This window comes from Periophthalmus magnuspinnatus, chromosome 10 (assembly GCF_009829125.3).
Source record: "Periophthalmus magnuspinnatus isolate fPerMag1 chromosome 10, fPerMag1.2.pri, whole genome shotgun sequence".
In the NCBI taxonomy this organism is placed as follows: domain Eukaryota; kingdom Metazoa; phylum Chordata; class Actinopteri; order Gobiiformes; family Gobiidae; genus Periophthalmus; species Periophthalmus magnuspinnatus.
The window spans coordinates 8,515,692-8,536,602 of NC_047135.1; the positions used below are offsets into that span (position 1 = coordinate 8,515,692).

The 20,911-nt window shown below is 41.8% G+C and overlaps 1 protein-coding gene across 1 annotated transcript; it reads right to left on the bottom strand.

The window, feature by feature from the left end:
* Positions 1–15,452: 15,452 nt before the first annotated feature.
* Positions 15,453–19,501, bottom strand: LOC117378067 (uncharacterized). The gene is given in 7 exon segments (XM_033974604.1): positions 15,453–15,469; positions 15,820–16,105; positions 16,263–16,516; positions 16,519–16,986; positions 17,060–18,032; positions 18,227–18,357; positions 19,492–19,501. Coding segments are annotated over 7 exon segments (2,139 nt in total).
* Positions 19,502–20,911: the final 1,410 nt, after the last annotated feature.

Sequence of the window (20,911 nt, forward strand, 5' to 3'; positions counted from 1 at the left end):
TATACACATATCTATATATCTATATACATACCTGATATATTATTAAAGGGACTGTCCCTGACTTTTTTTTTTTTTTTTACTGTTTTAAAAGGTGGAAAGCAGAACTATTTTAAATGGTTTGCAGTGGTGGGTTATTCCTCACTCGCCTTATGCATTCACACCACTAGGTCATCTTACAGGTAAGATCTGTGGTGACTAAGCCCACTGTAAGAATGATGTTTTTTATTTGGTTTTGTTGTTTTGTTTTGTTTTGTTTTTTTGCTAGAAAACACTATGCAAGACAGGTCGTTTTCACAGTGCCACTACTTAGGTCAACGTAAAAAGGCATTTGTCCTGAGAGTGGCTTGAGCCGGTGTGAACGTGACAGTCACATTATGGACCGCATTAAAACCCTGCTCTGAGCTAAAGCTAGTCTCTAAAACTAATGTGCACTGGGGTCGGTCCAGAGAGCTCAGTAACGTGTGAAAACGACCTTAGATAACTTTAATACTGTACTGTGGAACATTCCAGGAAACATAATAACATCTCTATGGAGACAAACAGGCAAATTTACATAGTGGACATTTAAACTATTGTCCTCATATATCTCAAATGTATTAATAATCTTTTTTAAGCCATCCTCCAACCAAGCTGTCTGATGTCCTCAGCTGAAAACATATTTTAGCTCCAATTCTTAACCAAAGCCTGAAACATCTGCATTCCTCAACACATTATTCAAATGACTGTGATTCACTGCTTACTATGGGCTACAATTAATTAGGCCAAAATTAAAGCTTAATTTATTTATACTGCGCCGTGCCAATAGTATTCCTCGAGGCTCTTCTAATGAATCAACAGTGGGTTTACGACCATGTGTGTGCTTGAGAAGGCTGCCCCACTTAAAATATAAACAAAATACAGCTTATATGTGAAAAAATACATGTACAGAACGCAGTAATGAGTTAGAATATAACCTAAGGGCACAAATGTAGAGTTTTAATGAACGCAAGCCACAAAAGCAGCTTCTCGGTTAAATATATAACACACAGAAGAAAAGCACATCAATTCTGCCACAACATTTCAAATTGAGCTGCTAAACTGGGAAGCACCTGGAGGACTCAAGAAGAAAGTGAAGGGGGAGGAGGGGTAGAGTCTGGAGGTATAAGGAACAGGTGTTTGTAATCAGAAATACCTGTCTGTAATCAGGGAAGTTTTACGTGATGTCATCAACTACTGGAAATTCCAGTGGCCATTGGAGCCAGCACGCACTCTATATGTTCTATATGTTATTTGACCATAAAGCTCCACATTAACCCAGTTTGCACTAAAAAAGAAGGAGTTGAACAGGACGCAATGCTATTAAAACACCATGTACATAGTTAAGCAAAGGACAAAAGTGGATTTAGTGTTTAGTTCTACTTTAACATTATCTGAAACAGCAGTTCCCAAATGTGGCCTGGTTAATAATTCAGAGACAGTCATAAGTAAATGGGGAAGCAGCTTGTTTGATCATTGGTGCACTGGAGACTGTGTGACTGCTTTCATTCTGTATTGACTGATCAGACAAAAAGTTCTTAGTTTGTTTTAGCTGTGATAAGCAGAACGGAACTCAACAGTGACGGCCCACCCAGCAGTTCCGGCACTAAATTTCCGATTAATTTTTCTCATAGATTTTTTCGAAAGCTTGCTCAGGGATAATCAATCTTGCATTTTAAACAGCCTTTTTGGACTTGAAACAACTGCGTTATGGATATTAGTTAGCACATAACTGGTTAGTTTCCACAATTTCTTTGAACTAATATTATATTTTTTTGAAAGGTCAGTGCGAAAAACAGACTATATAAAGATGTGGATAAAGTAAATGTGACATCAGCCTTAGCATTCTGCTCCAGTCAAATGAAGCTCATCGAGGCTAGTAGTTATAGGAGCAAATTCTGGAGCTGAGTTACTGAGCTGAGTAATTTACTTCTGGAACCTGAGCAGGCTATCACTGTTGACCTCCATTGAAAGAAAAAAAGTTACAGGAATAAAGGTCCAATGAAGACCAAAATGAGACAGATGTAATGAAGAGGATGTGAATTGTAGTTAGTTTGAGCAATCTTAAAATCCAACTAAAAAGAAAAGCTGCTTTATATATTTGCCCATCAGTGCATTTTCGGCAAGATTTGAACCAGCAACCCTCTAGTCAGTTATCAAAGGTTGACCAACAATGCCATTCCTCTCCTTTTATTTGTATTCAGAATTGATTGAATATTAAAATATCCACTTTACTTTAGTTTATCTATTAAATTATAATGTTGGGACTGAACAACTGACTGAACTGTTAATGATACCTGACTGTCAAACCATGAAAACTGAAAGTATTTAAATCAGTATAACTAGTTCTTAGCTCTCTTAAACCCTTTGGCACATCATATTCACATATATACATTTTTGGGTCCATGCAGAGCGTTTGAAAAGCTTTTTTTTTTTTTCCAATGGGGATGAAAAACACCAATGCATTGCCAATTAGCTCTCATCCCACAGCGTTACACAGAGCTGCACGTCTCTTGCTTATGAGTTTGTGATTAAAAAGTTTACAATTAAATGCCTACAGCGTGGAGCGGCTGGATTTTGATAGAAAGTACTTCTTTTAAAATATAATTTATTGGGGGAAAAACAAAATTCACCCATGTGAAACAACTTTAGTGTATATCACGTTTAAATTGTTGGGACAAGTACTGTAGTGCTAATCTGTTGACCCTTGCAAATAAGATGTAGAAATTATTTTATGATATCAAGGTTAAAGCTACCATTTTTTAATGTACTTGTTTTTGTTTTGTTTTTTTCTTGGTTCACCAGTAGATGGCAGATGTGAAACCTGTCCCCCCTCCCCTGGCCCCTCCCTTGTACCCTCACCTGGCCCCTCCCCCCTCCTCTCCCTGGGCCCCTCTCTTCTTCCCTCACCTGTCCTTTGTTCAGACTTACCTGTGCTCTCTGATCTTCTGTTTGCACAGTCCATAGCGCGCACACTGTCAGACAACGGTAACAGAGACAGCATCTAGTGGTGGTATGTGGGAATACAGCAAAGCCAGGTCAGCCCATCTCAATACAAATGGTAGCTTTAACTGAATAAATAAATAAATAAATAATAAAACAAATAACTTGAATGAGTTATTAATAAAACAAAACTTCATAATAGCTTGGCATCTAGAGGTGTTAAGTACAGAATCAGTGGTGTGTGGGCATTTAAATAAGTGACTTGAACTGTGAATTGTGAGTTTTTAAGTTGATGTTGTTGCTCACTCATGCTCCACATGTCATTAAATGCTCACCTTTGAGCCTTTGCATCCAGTCATTATGTTTTTATTCTCTTTGTGTGACCTGTGTGCTCTATCAGCGCTGAAAGGAAGTACATCAAAATCAAGCTTGTTTTCTGACCTTTAAGCTTTGCAAAATTAACCTTATTCTGGCAGACACAAAAAAACACGAATAACATTATAAAGGCCAATAAGACCGAGCTGTGAAAGTCTAGTTTCTGGTTTCACTAATTAGGAATCAAGTGAAATTCTGTACATCTTAGCTACAGCAGACTCCCCATGAGATTATGTTAATTTATATTTGAAGATTTTAAACAAAACTGTGAAAACTGTCCAGAACAATGTGGATAGGGAAACCTCTCATTATGAGCACAATATAACATTTTAAATAGAAGTTTTATACTGTAAGGGACGATCAAAGACTGCATATGTTAAACCAGCGGTGTGGACGAGAAGGGGGTGTTAGCTTCAATAACCTTGCTCCGTGTTGGCTCTTTGGTTGCTATGATACTCGTGGACAGAATTCCAAACATGGAATTTGACTCCAAATCGGCCCATATAACTGCTAGTCTTGATGAGCTTCATTTGACTGGAGACAAACGCTATAGGTGACGTCACATTCCCTTAGTCCAAAAGAAAAAAAACAACAAAAAAACAAGGAACATTATTCTCGTAAATGTGAAAGTTATGAACAAAAAGAATGCTATGTTATAACTGTAAGGTCGGCATATTGTTTCCTGCTCTGACAAATGCAAATTGTAGTGTCCTTGGGTAAGACACCTCACCGACCGTACCTATGTAAGTTTGCAAAAAGCAGTATTGACCTTATTCTGGAAGTTGCCTTTGTGAGATATTGCATAGGACTGTCAATCTCTAGAGCAAAAAATTTCCATACAGACAACATTTTACATAAATCAACATACTTTATATCATATTTTAGACGTTTCCACACTTCTCCATAGAAATTAATGGGATTCCAATTTAACCTGGAGGGCCAATAACAACAAAAGTGTGGAATAAGGTGGATGTTATATTTTGGTGGTTTTCAGATTTTAGAATGTGATGATGTCATATTTCCAGATGTGGGGGCAAGAACCAGATTTCCCTATTGATTACATTGTACTTTGCCATGAAATATCCAAAGGTAAACTCACAAATGCTGACCAGACTTATGAACTCCCCTATTACAACAGAAACCTGCATTTTAACAATATTCATTTTAACTGCCCCCATCTATCCATCCATCCATTTTATTCCGCTTTATCCGGAGGCGGGTCGCGGAGGCAGCAGTTTCAGCAAGGAGGCCCAGTCTTCCCTCTCCACACACACTTCCTCCAGCTCCTCCGGGAGAATCCCGAGGCGTTCCCAGGCCAACCGAGAGACATAGGGACCTCCTCGTGGTGGGACGTGCCCGGAACACCTCCCTGGGGAGGCTTCCAGGAGGCATCCAGAATAGATGCCCGAGCCACCTCAGCTGGCTCCTCTCAATGTGGAGGATCAGAGGCTCTACTCCGAGCTCCTCCCATGTGACTAAGATCCTCACCCTATCTCAAAGGGAGCACCCAGCCACCCTGTGGAAACTCATTTTGGCCACTTGCATCCGTCCGATATTTCTTTACCACAACGGTCCGATACAGCGACCATATCACTGCAGATGCTGCACTGATCTGCCTGTCAATCTCACACTCCATCCTTCCCTCACTCGTGAACAAGACCCCGAGATACTTGAACTCCTCCACTTGAGGCAAGGACAATCTACCCACCCAGAGAGGGCAAGCCACCTTTTTCCGGTTGATAACCATGGCCTCGGATTTGGAGGTGCTGATTTGCATCCCAGCCACTTCACACTCAGCTGCAAACCGCCCCAGTGCCTGCTGCAGGTCCTGGCTCGATGAAGCCATCAGGACAACATCATCTGCAAACAGCAGAGATGAAATCCTGTGTTCCCCAAATCATACCCCCTCCAGCCCCTGACTGTGCTAGAAATTCTGTCCATAAATATAATGAACAGAACCAGTGACAAAGGGCAGCCCTGACGGAGTCCAACATGCACCGGGAACAGGTCTTACTTACTCGGCAATGCGAACACAAATCCTGCTCCGGTAATACAGGGACCGGACAGCCCTTAGCAAAGGGCCCGGGATCCTATACTCCCGGAGCACCGCCCAAAGGACACGGTCGAATGCCTTTTCCAGGTCTACAAAACACATGGACTGGTTGGGCAAACTCTCATTAGCCTACCAAGATGATTTGCACACAGGGCCCAGAATTTTGGTACTACACCCCTTACTAATAAACAGTTCACTATGAATGAAGTCTTTGTTCTTGCTTTATTAAGGGACAGTCGTAGGAACGATATCCTGAATCTTTTTTGGTAACGTTACTAAAGCATAACCTCCCACTGCTACATCTACTGGGTGTCACCAACACAAGCCCTGATGAAGTTCCCTGGTTGTTAGCAAAACATCAGCTTCCAAAACTAGGAGTCCAGCTGTTTTAGTTTTACTTTTTGATCTATTTCATTCCTGGATGTCCCAAAATTTGAATCAAATAAGTGCTTTATGAAGACTATTTACTATATATATTTTTTTATTTATGTATTTATGTATTTACTATAGTGTTAGCGTTTATCGTGTAAATGACGCCATCACGCACCGCATACACTACAAAGTCATACTCCTCACATACAAAGCTCTCCACAACCTGGCCCCTCCATACCTGTCTGACCTCATTCACATTTCCACACCCGCCCGCTCCCTCCGCTCCTCCTCTTCCCTGCACCTCACTGTCCCTCCTGCCCGTCTTGTCACTATGGGGAGCAGAGCCTTCAGCTGCTCTGCTCCCCAGCTCCCTCCCCCATGACCTCCGCAACACACACCCACTCTCACACTTCAAATCTAAACTCAAAACTTATCTGTTTAGAAAGGCCTTCTCATCCTGACCACTCTGACCATAACTGCTCTGTCTTTTAATCTATATTTGTTTTTAAATGTATTTTTTAATCATTTTACGTTGTTCTATTTGTATTGTGTATGTGTGCATATGTGTACGGCGACCTTGAGAGCCTTGAAAGGCGCCTAACAAATAAAATGTATTATTATTATTATTATTATTATTAAATGTACATATCTGGCGGACTTTTTTGCCAAGACAAGAAAGTGAAGGGAAATGGCCGCCATATTTCTCCTCTACTACAACAAGCGTCCGTTCATTTGTTTACAATAAATCAATGCCGTGTATGTCCAGTCTTACCTCTGAAGCAGTGCGTTTGGCTCCTCTCCATTGCATCCTGCACAAAAACAGAAAACTGGGCGAAACGTGCCGGGAGCAGCGGGCGGGATGCCAGGGAAGAGATCGATATTCCAGGAAATAAGATGCTACGCTAGCACCTGCTCCGCAAACAGCCACGGGAGCGGACAAGGTCAGAGCCGGACAGCAGAACGCCCAGGATCACTTAATATATCCGCTACATATTGCACTTTATGTGTGCTCAGCCAGGCTATAGGTACAAACACGCCTAACCGCAGATGTATTGTTCTGGAAACAAAGGAGAGATATGAGTCGACAAAGCAAAGTGTGGAAAGGCTGGGAATTCAATATACTTGGGCCAATGTGGACAAAGCGATACATGCAATTTTTAGATTAACACTAAGGCACTACTTCGACTACTATTTCTACTACTACTACTACGCATAAATCGTGCAAAATGTAAATGTAATAGACTACTTGGGCGATGTTTGTCCACAGATCCGAAGGTTGGTGTTTCAAATCCCAAGCCTCGACTTTAACATCATTAGTTGAGCGGTCAAATCCACTGACTCACAGGTTGGCAGCGCAATTCCAGCAAACACAGATGAATGCTGTTGTTGCATCCTTGGGCAAGCCACTCAACCCACCTCATCTCCTTGATGCAAAGTGCTTTGAGTGAAGGTGGAAAACTCACCATTTATCATACTCACTTGTGTCAAAAATCCCTGATCCAGCTACTACCACTACTACAAACACCTCCTAGTACTACTATATTTGTTATGCACAGCGGCAGTGCCAGTGTCTACAAGTATGCAAGTTTTAAGTCTACAAATTTTGAATATGTTTATTTTATGTTCACTAGGGCTTTAGTTGTTAGAGAACACATTCATTGTATTTTATGTGTACTGATATTTAATTTGAGCTTTTGTAATTTTATTTTTGATAGCTATTTCTTCTAATGGTTGGCTGCGTGTGTGTAACAAAAAGATGAATGCAAGGCTGAATAACAGTAATTCCGATTCTGATAAAAGTTGAACAACACATTATCTCTGCAAAGAATTTTAAAACGGTGCTGGTACAAACTTGTTGAACCCGCCCTCCATCAAAGTCTGAGAAGGATAAGATGAGATAAGGATAAGCCCTGGTATCTTGTCTTCATCCTCCCGCTGAGGTTCAAACAGAGACTTCAACATGAACTGGACCAAAACCCAGACTCTGAACATTTGATCGATGATGTCATTGATCCTGGCCCGGGAATCGATTCTTTTGCAGAGAGCCGTGTGAATCAAAACCACATGAAGCGCACGGCACAGTGGTACAACATGCCACGTCTGATCACAGGCAGAACAAATGCAACCACTGGGGGGCGTTACAAAGCTCAAAGACTCAGCATGAGGGATGTCATGATACAGATAGCACCAGGGCTGAACATGGAGGTTGGAGGAAGATGAAGGCACTTGTTCTTGGCCCCCGAACAAGGACAGGACTGGAGAAGGTTTGACTGTAGGTTTCTATTAGAGGGAGCAGATAAACTTGTTTAAAACATCATTTGGACCGTCCAGTTTCAAGGGGTCAAGACTAAACTCTCTTGCCTCTGATCTAAAACTAGAGAGTGACCAAAACATGTTCAACTGGACTCTGAAACCATAGCTGGGGTTGAGCCCGAGCTGGCATGTGACGCTCACATAATGTTTCAAATGTGTAAAAATCTTTTGTAAAATTGTATTTTTGTGTAGAACTTTTAGCATTTCTTTCTGGACTCCTTTAAACCCCTTTAAAAGGCCCTCATTGGACAGGTTTTGAAAAGTACTTGTGCTGCAACACTTAATAAAACTATGTGTCTGGTTTGATCCAATGTAATGTTATCTCCAAATAAAATAAATACATAAAAATATAGATTTCTTCTGATAATAACTCTACTTGAATATCAAGAAAAAAAAGACTTGCATAATACCAGTTTTGATAGCATGCCTTTCCTCGTTAGTATACTGGTGAGTATCCCTGTCTGTCACGCGGGAGACCGGGGTTCGATTCCCCGACGGGGAGGCAAAGCAAATACCTTTTCTCGTCATAAGAACAGTTTTTTCCCCTCTGCTGTTTGTCTCATTTTTTAAGCATATCTTTTTTAACTTCGTGCATGCCCTTATTTGTATTTGTATTTATTCAGTGTGTTTTATGTTGCACTTTATCACCAAAGTAAGTTCCTAGTTTGTGAACTGTGTTCACAAACGATGGCAAAAAAAGGATTCTGATTCTGATGATGGATAGAATGGAATGTAACCTTTCTTAATTGTAGTTTCTTTAATATGTGATCAAGACTATTCTACTGTTACGATCCATGGCTCAAAGAGTTGCAACAAAGATAGAGACCGTAGTCTGCATATATAAATGGACATAGCTAGCCTGTTGCTGTCAGACTCATCATTTCAGTCTTAAAATGTTCATATTAACCCACTGTACACCATCCTGGTATTTTTTATTTTACTATTGTGTTCATAACTAAAAATATGAACATTAATAACAGACAAATCAGGCACATTATTTCCCTAAAATCGCTCCCACTAGAGTTAGCAACAGGTTTGATTGACAGTGTTGCTAAGCTCCCGCTCCCTCTTAAACCAGTGGTGTGGGCAGAAAGGGACATTACCTTCAACAGTGTTGCTCCAGATTGCCTTGCGGTCAGAATTTTAAATGTAGAAGTTGGCTCCAAATTCACCCCTGTAACTGCTAGCTTGATGAACTTCATTTGAGTGTAGCCGAGCGCTATGGGTGACATCATACTCCCTTAGTCCACTTCTTTATACAGTCTATGACAGAGACCAACACAAGAGTTACAAAATACTTTGTTTTATTTCATAAAAGTCAGGTGAAGTTTAAATCTGGCCATTTTATGCATTTTTTTTTTTTTTTTTTTTTTTTTTAGGATGGATAACTTTTCAAATGACTACCTAATTTTAACAGTTTTGATGTCAATTATCACCTGGGTACTTGTGGATACTTTTGTAATGAATCTTCGATAGAGGACCAGTTGGCGAGTGGATTAGTAGTTCCATTAATCAATCACAGTTAATTTGTATAGTACCTTCCAACCGTGACACATATTCAGAGGCACCCGGAGGAAGATAAAACATAGACACTGCACACAGTCCAGAAATGGAACCTGGAAAAATCCTGTTGAAAGATTTTATTTATATATTTTTTTTGTCTTTGCTACAATTTTTATTTTTTTTATTTTGGCAGCTTTAAATGTTCAGTCTAAAGCAGTTTTTTTTTACATATGTTGAAGTTGTGAGTCTTTCCGTGGCCTGTTCTTTGTGGTGGCAGGGATTTGGGCATTGGCTTTTTTCACCTGATTGGCCCCATTCTTCAGAGTGACCTGAGAGCTGATTGGAGCTGATAAGAGAGAGAGAGGGGGGCGGCGATCGATGCACATTGTCATCTGTGACCTGCCTTTAGACTGTTCGCTGGGGAAAAAGGGAGTTTTCACCTAAATACTGACACAACTCCATACACAACACTATATAAAGTATCTAGTTCAATGCACTGGCTGTCCATCAATCATTTTACATTGAAGGAACATTGAAAGATTTTTGAGTTTGCTCTTTTGAAAGGACACAAAGGTAATCAGAAAAAAGTCAACTAGAAGCTCACATTTTCAAGCTTTGCAAACGATACTTTTTGGAACTTCAGTCCAGACATGGCACAATGGAACAATGTAGAAAAAGCATGCATCCTTACTAGCTGGCTTGCATCTCCACAAACCTGACTCTTATTTGACTTGGACCTGCTTGCTTCCATGGAAATGTTGTTCCTCTGGATATAATCTTCCAAAGTATCGATCTCCTTTGAGAAGTATGGATTTAACTTTCTATTTCCATGCAATCATACAGATGATGTGCCTGGAAATTTTTGTGATTAATCTTGGGTGGGATGGTTTGGGTAACTTGAACATGGCCAAAACATGACAAAGGTGAAAACACACAGCTCTCCAGACGTGGCAGTAAACCAGATAAAGCAGGAATGCATTCATATTGAAAAGAAGCATGTCAGATCTTATAAATGACCCATGTGTTTGAGTCAAATCCAGACATAAGACATATCACCCTCTTTGTTTTGTGTTACTTAGAAATGATCGATAAGATGGATATTATTACTTTAAGATTGTTTTACAATAAGTGACCTCATCCAAAACACAGATTATATTACACAGTGATGAATGATGATGACGTTTCAAGACTTGGTTTTGCAATTACGTACTGTTTATGTAATCTGTCTTAATTTGGCATGGAAAATGTAATCTGCAGAAGAAGTTTGGGGTTTTGAAGAAAGGATGAAAGTTTACTATGACCCTCAGATCATCAAGTTTCAGTTACTCTTGTGTAGCATGAACAGCACAACACATTTTCAGAAATTCTGTTTAGTTTTATTATTTAGTTTCTTTATGCTATGATGAATTCTATGAACGATAATGACTGAAAAGACTTGTAAAGTTTCTGATGGCAGATTTATTTATGGAGATGTTACCACTTGCCTGGAACGTTTCAGTATTTCATTGAACATATCTATATTGTATCTATTCAACTGGTATTTTACTGATAATAACACCAAAAACACGCATTTTGAGTGGGATTACCTCTCCAGAGATCTCATCTGTAACTTTGCCTGGTAATGTCATCTGTTTATCTTTTAATGCTGTACTATGGAGCATTCCAGGTCAAAATCCCTCAACAGAAAAGTTACAAATTCCACCTTTGCAAACTGTGTGAAAAGTTTTTGGCTGGTTTGTGAAATGCCACTTCAAACCTTCAGTTTCTAAGTGTTTAAGCAGCCTCCATAGAGCTCCATTATGATGAACTGTTCACATTATTGTAACCAAATGCACTCAGCTCATCTATTTCCCCCCTCTGCGCCGCCCCCTATAGGTCTAAAAATAGCCTGTGTCAAATCAGTTTATCTGCTGAGCCCGGGCCGGATCGTGGCCTCCTGTGTGGACTCAGAGTGTGGAGGTTTGATGGAGGGGAGGGGAGCCTACATATGTGCCGAGCATGTGGGCAGCAGATTACACTAAATACATTCACTGTGAAAGATGAGGAGGTCTAAGGTTTGGAGAAAACACAGAGAGGTTACACTGAGGTTGAATAGCCTGAGAGAAAAGTAAGTGTTGATCATTATTGCAGGTAGGGATGTCGAGGCTTTTCAGAACGGTAAAAAGCAAGAAGAAGTAATTTCAGTTAAGATGCAGTAATAATGTGTCCTACCACAGCCATGCAGATGACATTTGCATCTGTGTCTCACTGGCAGCAGATGAATATGGATCACTCTTATGATCCATCTTATGGATCAATCTTAATTTTGAAAAAAAAAAAAAAAAAAATCAAAAATTCTGGTAAAACAGGCTTAATTACATCTGTCCGCACTGCCATATTTGTTTTGGTTTTTGCCCAAAACCAGAACGCTTTGATGTGATTGGTCCAATCCACCGGTGGATTCAACTCATAAATATTGCAAAAAAATCTCAGTGAGCTGGATTGACTGACCAGTCCAAATCTGATTTGGCACAAAATAATTAAGTCACTCCAGTAAATTAGGGAATATGCATTAATTGGTAGTTTCCGATGGAAATGAGCCAAAATCAGCTATCTCGGGCATATTTACATTCTCTGATGTTGATTAGTGTGCAATGTTTCTTTTCAAATAAATAAATAAATAATAGGATCCATACTTTATCCAGTGAAATGAAAACATCACTGTTCTTGTATGATCCCATTGTCATTTCAAGCAGCTTAATTCTGCATGGACTTCTATATTTTGTACGGATAAAGGAAATTATTTAATGTACAGTTAAATAGTTTAATGTCAGTCCTAAACCAATTTGATTAATTCATTAACGTCTCAAAAAGGAAAAACATGTCTCAGTTCTCAGACTTTAGTTCACCATTGAAACAACCAATTAAGCCTCGAAGTCTCCAATTCTCAAGGACATTTGGCAATTAAAGTTTATCGTAATGATGCTGCAAGATGGCTCCCAGCTGAAAAGTCAAAACAAGTGCTGTTTACTGTGAAAGAGATAAGACCCAAGTTATACGAGACATTCACACATGATTCGAACTAGTGAACAGCTGCAATAACAGTCTAGTCCCAATATGTTTGCTAATCACTGCACCACACAACGGAGCAGAAATTAGCCATAGACATAAACGTACATGAGTCATAGGGACATATGGTGGGAGATTGGTCGTAACAAACCATCAGGGATCCAAATGCCCAATCAGAAAACGCAAAACATTCATCAAAGTATCGCTAACAAGGAAGTGACGAGATGGAAGCATTTGGCAAACGCTAATGTTTACCGTGGTGAGCGTGATTTTTATAGCTGTATTTTTAGTCAAAAGAGTCCATTTCTGTGCAGTGTCTTTGAAGAGCACTGACGGATGGTACCAGGGGAATAGAAAGCACTTTTACCATGTTTAGTGTTGGTAATGAAGGGAGTTGGATGGGATTTCTCAAGGTTGGACAATAAAGCTATGATTAAGGTAAACTGTATAGTCCCCATAGGCATAGTTTAAGTCGTCTTCAGCATCTGACCCATGATTCTAGGCAATGCAACACTCTGGAACTCATATCCAGGATTATCGTCAGGAATAGCTGGAGGGTTATAATATTGTGCACCCAGACGACTCTATAGACACATGCAAACTCCGCACAGAAAGGGCTTACACTGAGAATTGCTAATTATTCAGCCAGCAGCTCATTTGTTATGATGTTTGATGCAATTTTAGAATTTGAGTTACGTTGGTGATGGTAATTTCACTTGCTATAGCTGCCGTGGGACAGAATGATGATTACACATTCAAAGTTCTTGTCAAGATTATTCAAGTAAACATGCACAATAAGTAAAATCCTCCTATTTTGTTCACTGATTCGAAGATTGGCGGTTCGTATCTCGTTCTTGACATAAACATCATTGGTTGAGCGGTCAGATCAACTGACCCACAGATTGGCGGTGCGATTCCAGGTCAACCATGTGAATGCTGTTGTTGTGTCCTTTGCCAAGACACTCAACCCACCTCATGTCTAGTGTCTGCGTACACTGATGTATTGTAACCTGGGTGGAAAAAATGCGGATCCCCCGTTCTATTAGTTGTGTTTGAAGTCTTAAGCTGATTGCAGTCCACAAACTGAACTCAAATGAGGGTTGTAGGGTATTCAGACCAAACTAGCGGAACTGTACGTTGTCATTGTGAACTGCTCAATGATCATTGTGTGTATCTTATTTGTATGAATGGCCATTTACCAGTGTTTATCTATTTTGTTGTCTTCTTAACATTCAAACCACTAAAACCACAATGTACTGTCTCTGTCCACTCTCTCTCTACAAGTCGTCTCTGGTCCTCTGATCCTAGTCCAATGATCTGCACTTGGTCATAGTACTATTACCACTATTACTCGGGTCTCTAGCCAATATACCCGTTACAGTATGAATGTGTGTGTAATGTCATCAATATGACACCAAGATAAACCACTGAAGAAGGACCAGGACCACAGGGGACGTTTTGTTGCTTTATTTTCCTTCTCCAAACGGTAAAAACTGTAAGGGTACAATAACATGCTCTTAGTGAATGAACTACTACTATGACAAACGTAAAGTACATTCATCTTTGAACAAACTTCATATTTTTCCTAAATAATACAAAAAATATAACTCTCTAGACATCAATTAACATATTTACAACTTACGGCATTGTCATGTGCAAGTTTCAAGGTGGATGGCGACAGATTGTGACTAGCCCCATGCCAGATGACACGCGCTCTCGTTTTCCATTAGACCGGAAACCGGAAGTGGTGCGGTAAACCGGAAGTGGTGCGGTAAACCGGAAGTGGAAACGTCCCGCAATATATATATATATATATATATATATATATATATATATATATATATATTTTTTTTTTTTTTTTTTTTTTTTATGTAAACTACAGTTAATCATAAAATAATAATGCAAAACATTTATACAGTATTACAGACCCTTATTTTAGCTTCTTAATACATTTTACATTTATAAACTTATTTAACTTATTCATCAAACCCAAATGCCTAAAAGACAACACACTCCCCGCCTGGCCTCTAAGGGGCCACTAATATGAACTAAACCTAAGAATTGTCCTTTGGTAGAAGAAGAATAACTTCAGTAACTGGCCGCATGAAAGTCTTTACACCTCCTTGATCGTTTACCTTAACCTCGATCTTCCTTATATGATGGTCCTTTCCTGGGAACGTGTGAATGGGTGGAAGGTGGAAAAGTGCCATTTACATTACCATCCTCCAGCTAAAGTAGTCCTGTCCAAGACTAACGAAAGTTACGTATGTAACTACGGTTCTATGAATCCCAGATGACCGCCAGAGGCGGTGCTTCAAGCACTGGATGATCACTCTTGCGCATGCGCAGGTCGAGATTTAATAACAACAAATTCACCTATGACCTTCCGGTGACCCACGTGAGGCTATATAGTCACGTGACTCAGGAAGCACAGTCCCTTAATCTTCTCGCGAGGGCACGAGGATTCCGAGGGACAGAGACCTCTGGCGGTCATCCGGGATTCGTAGAACCGTAGTTACATACGTAACTTTCGTTCTATTTCATCCCTTCTGACCGCCAGAGGCAGTGCTTCAAGCACTGGATGACTTGTAACAACATGGTCACGAGGAATCCACAGACCACGACAAGTAACCTACCTCCTCATAATGAAGCATGATGCTTGCGTAACACTCCATCCAGGGGATGGGGGACCGCAACATTCACCCGGTAAAATCTGGCAAACGTGCAGGGTGAGGTCCAAGAGGCCGCAGCATAGATCACATTTAGGGGAATCCCATGCATAGCAGCCCAGGAGGTAGAAAGGCCCCTAGTTGAGTGGCATCTCACGCCCTCAGGCATCAGCCTCCCCTGCGAGATATAAGCATGTTTAATGGTCTCTACAACCCACCGAGAGAGACGCTGTGTAGAGAGAGCCCTACCCTTATGTGGGCCAGCATAACGCACAAACAGATTTTCCGACCGTCTTATACCTGTGGTAACCTGTATACAAGCCTCCAATGAGCAAACAGGGCATAAAGGTTCTGTGGTGAATTCCGTGCCAAACCTCGCCAACTGGAGCGGTTGGGCATTATCAGCAGAAGATAACACCTTAGGGAGGAAAGAGACATTAGGCCAGAGAGTTACGCCTGAGCAATCAGCATGCCATCTACAGCAGGACTCATTGACAGACAGGGCCCGCAGTCCACCCACACGCTTACCCGAAGCCATGGCGAGGAGAAATGCCGTCTTAAACGACAGCCACTTAATGTCTGCCTGGGCAATAGGCTCGAATGGATGAGCATGCAGAGTCTCCAGGAACAGTGAAAGTTCCCATGAAGGAGCCACTGGTCGTGTAGTTGGATGAAGCCGTCTAGCACCTTTCAAGTAACGGGAAACCTTCTTGTCACTGCCCACAGTGCCACCATTCACCCCACTGTGCCAGCAAGATATTACAGCCACATATACCTTTAATGTCGAAGGCGACAGATCATGATCCAAAAGTTCCTGCAAAAACGCCAAGATAGCAGAGACTGAACAGCGCACCGCATCTTGTCCATGTCCCTTGCACCATTCCTCAAACAGTTTCCACCTGTTTGTGTACAGCCGCCATGTCGATGGTGCCCAGGCATTACAGATCGTATGTCCTATTCCTCCAGCATACTCTGAGAATGCGTTGAGAATGGGTTTGGCCTTGCAGAGGCCAAACCCAGAGCTGAAGGCCGCTGGGATGGGGATGCAGTATTCGTCCCCCCAGCTGGGACAAGAGGTCCGTCCTGGCGGGGAGGCGCATTGGAGAGCTGCAACAGAGTCTGTGCAGAAGTGAGAACCAGATCCTCGCTGGCCAGAATGGGACAACCAGCAGAAGCTTGTGTCCCTCCTGCAGAACCCTCAGGAGTGTTTGATAAATCGGGGAAAGGGAGGAAAGGCGTAGAGGAGAACGTGAGGCCAGTCGTGAGCCAATGCGTCCTGACCCAGCGGGCTGGTGTTGTCCCTCAGAGAGAACCAGAGAGGGCAATGGGTCGCTTCCTGTGAGGCGAACAGATCCACTTCGGCCCTGCCGAAGACCCTCCAGATGGTGCAGACCACCTCTGGGTGAAGCTTCCATTCCCCCAGCAAGAGAGTCTGGCGAGAGAGGAAATCCGCCACCTGATTCAGCGTCCTCGGGAGATAGACTGCCCGCAGGCTGGCAAAATGGACGGACGCCCACCTGAGAAGCTGCTGTGTTCTCTGTGTGAGATTCACTGATCTGGTCCCTCCCATGTGATTTATATGGTAAACCACCGACCTGTTGTCTGAACGTACAAGCACATGCCTGCCTTGCAAGTTCGGCAGAAAATGGTGCAGTGCCAAGTCCACAGCCATTAACTCCAGCACATTTATGTGTTCTTTTATCAGGCCCCAAAAAGACAGTGTCCTGGGTCGGGACCAGATTGCTCTTGTCCATATTCACACACAGACCCAAGCGGCTCACATGCTCAAGTACAAGCCCTGTGTCGTGAATGGCCTGGTCGTGGCTGGGTGCACAAATTAACCAGTCGTCGAGGTAAGGTAGAATCTTCAAACCCCGCGCCTGTAGTGGAGACAAGGCTGCTGCCACCACTCGGGTGAACACCCTGGGTGACAGGGACAGCCCAAACGGGAGGACCCTGAACTGAAAATGTCTCCCCTGAAAAGCAAAGCAAAGGAACCTCCAATGATTGCGTGCGATCGGTACATGAAAATAAGCATCCTTCAGGTCGATTGTCGTGAACCATTTGCCTGGGAAAAGTGCCTGAAGCACCTCTGAGGTGTGTAGCATGTGAAAAGGCATGACTCTTAAAAACACATTGAGACCTCGCAGGTCCAAAACTGGACGGAGGTTGCCAGTTTTCTTCGGGACAAGGAAGTATCTTGAATAAAAAAGCCCTGGATCCTGCCGAGGGTCTACGTGTACAATTGCACCCTTTTCCAGCAGGGTTGCTATTTCCAGATTGAGTGCCACGGATTTTGCCAGGTCTGAAATGGCAGTCATTCGGACCTGGCCGAAAACAGGAGGCTGGCGACGGAACTGTAGGCGGTATCCCTGTGATAAGGTGGTCAACACCCACATGTCTGGGGTGTTGGCAGCCCAGTACTGGAGCTGTTCCGGGGTGAAACAACCGACTGCCGGCCTGGGGGCTTCACCTACGCCCCCCCCCCCGGCCTCTCGAAGGCCTGGAGGGCTGGTGACCAGACTGTGATGACCGAGGCACATGTGAAGCCCTGGGCCGATCACTCTGTGAGTGCCCAGACCTTGTAACAGGCTGCCGGGGAGCCAAAAATGGGCTTGATGGTACAGCATATGTCTGCTGGTGTGTAGTGGATGACCCAGGAGCAATAGGAGGAGGGGCTCGTCGGTGAAGGCCCGCCAGCTGATGTCTAGTCTGAGAGGCCTGGGCTGTCCGTTGCAAAGCTGCCAGCGTGAGCAGTAACACTGCTGATAAGAATGAACTAAAGAACCGAGCACGGTTCCAAAACAACAGATATTTTAGCCGAATGCGGCAATAGTCCACACAAAAAGTCGAGCTGAAGCGAACACGGCAGCAAATACAAACCAGCTCCACCGACCCGGTGTCGCTTCCAACAAAAAATGCAGTAACTACTTACCATATGGTCCTTGTGAAACGTGCACCTCACCGGCGTCAGGGAAACATCCGCTCCAGGTGAGGCACGCCGCCCCACGCAGCTTACGCAGCCCCTGAGGGGCGAGTCGCACTCGCTACCCTGACTGTGATAGACTGCACTCAATTCACAAGTCACGAGACTCTGAGCAGTAAGCTGTCACCAAAGGGAGAAACAATTGTGGTACGAAGCAGTATTTGCGAGTAGCCACAACACACTCGACCTAAGCGCGAGAAGAAAAAAGGGACTGTGCTTTCGGAGTCACGTGACTATATAGCCTCACGTGGGTTACCGGAAGGTCATAGGTGAATTTGTTGTTATTAAATCTCAACCTGCGCATGCGCAAGAGTGATCATCCAGTGCTTGAAGCACCGCCTCTGGCGGTCAGAAGGGATGAAATAGAACTCAAGATCTGAAGATGGGTTCGCTGCCTGTCAGGTTGTCCCTATGCTCTTGAAGGATGGATCAAATGCCAAAAGAAGGAAGACTTTCTCTTTATTGTACACAGCTGATTTTTATGTTGGATGCTCTCCCAGTTGCAACCATTTGCTGGAGCAGTGGAAGAAGCATTCAATTTTGTTACTTAAGTAAGAGTACAGATAATATAGCAAAAAAAAAAAAAAAAAGTAAAAGTAACATGAAAAAAGTACCCGTTTAAAAATGTACTTAAAGAGTAAAAAGTATTTCTGACATATTTTGAGATCTATAAAAAAAAGTTTCAGATGCAGTGTAGTGATACAGATTTGTGCAAAATTTTGTTCCACACAAACAATTGAATCGATCGTTTTTTCTAGCTGTTTTTATCTGTATATTTTAGTTTGCTCAAGCTACAAGTGTGTTAAAAATAAACCACTCAGGCTTTTAAGCAGGTCTCAAATAATAATAATAATAATAATAATAATAAAAAGTTTACTTTTCAGTCCAGTTCAAAATGTAGTAGAATAGAAAGTGCAAATACTTGCTCTCAAATGTAGTGAAGTAAAAGTAAAACCCACTAATTCACTTTTTTAATTCAAATATAATATGTTTTATCTTTTATTTTCTTATATTCCATCACTGGACTGGAGTAACATATTCTATATTCCAGCAAGTATTGAACTGACCACTTTCTGTACTGCTTACCAAACACCAGCTCAACATTACGGTCTAAAAACATATGTTGTTTTTCCTCAGCTTCCAAGGTTGGCACTGTTTCCAGCTCCCACAAGTGAATAATGTTGTTGTGTCTTTGGGCAAGACACTTAACCCACCTTGCACCATTGTCTGTTCACAGTGGTGTATGAATATGTATGAATGAATGAGTCGTTCCTTGATGTAAAGCGCGTTGAGTGCCTTGAGGGTAGGAAATACAAATGACAATTCACTTTGAAATGCTAATGGTAAATTGAACTTTGTGAGGGGATGTTTATGCATTGTTTTTGAATGTCCTTATGTTTACAGTTCTCCAGCACGACCGCACTCTCAGAATAAATTGTAATTATGACTTTATTTAGCATGAATTAGCTGAAGATTTTTTTTGGTTTCATGTATTTTTTATTGATGTGTGAACAAATATAGGACTGTGATGTAGACAACAAATGTATACACACCTTTTCATTTTTATATGGCACAAACTATAACTTAGGAATGGGTTGGCTTAGACCAGGCATGCGCAAACTGTGGCCCGGGTACCAAATGCGGTCCTCAGACAAATTTTTCTTGGCCCTCAAGCTTCCGGGTGAATTGACCCATATTACCTTACACAGTACTTTTTACTCTTATGTTTCTGAAAATCCACTTTAACAAGCCCATATCAAATATTTAATGTGCCACTTTGAGGATGTAAGCATGAATACAGGTCTAGTGGTTCAGTCTAACTTGTAATAATCACACAGATTTGAGGTATCGGTGTCTTGGTGACCTGTCTATGGCCCTCACTCGGCCCTCAGCTTTGTCTTTTATATGTGTTTTTATATGTGGCCCTTAATGAGAAAAATTTGGAGACCCCTTGCTTAGACAGTTTCAAAAAAGTCAATAAATAGTTGTACTACTGTAATACTTTCTGGAAAAAATGTTTACGATACCCTTCTTGGAATACCTAGTCTGCTCTAAAACTCATTAATCCATTGAGTGCTGGATGGGAGCTGAAGATTTATTTTTTGGTATTGTTTTGTTATTTATATGTAAAAATGCAGATTAAAGTAATGCTTCACAAGTTTAATCTGTCTTTGTAAATACATTGTTTCCTAGTGCTTTTTTTCTGCATAAATAGTATTTTTTTTTTTTTTCAATTAACTCTCATGTAGTTGTCTGAGGCAGATCATAGCGACACTAGTTTTAAGAGCTTCTGCCACGCCCCCTTTTTCGTCAGCTACTCAATCAGCGGGACATGTCTTTAGTCAATCAAGAATTTCTTCAGTCAGCTACAGCCCTACTGAAGAGGTGATGCATTGACTCATACATAAATAAAGTTCTCTGTTGTGAGAGACAGGATCAAACGAACTGGAGGCTTGGAGCTGAGATTATACAGCGTCTATGTTGCGTGTGCGTGGGAGGGGTAGATCTGGACGGAGCACATGGCACATCCGCATACATGGTCCGCACATCACACAACTGTACAAAGACGGTCTGCTCTTTGGTTTTAGCTCTTTGGTTTTTGCTCTTTGGTTTTAGCCCTCACACAGAGAACAC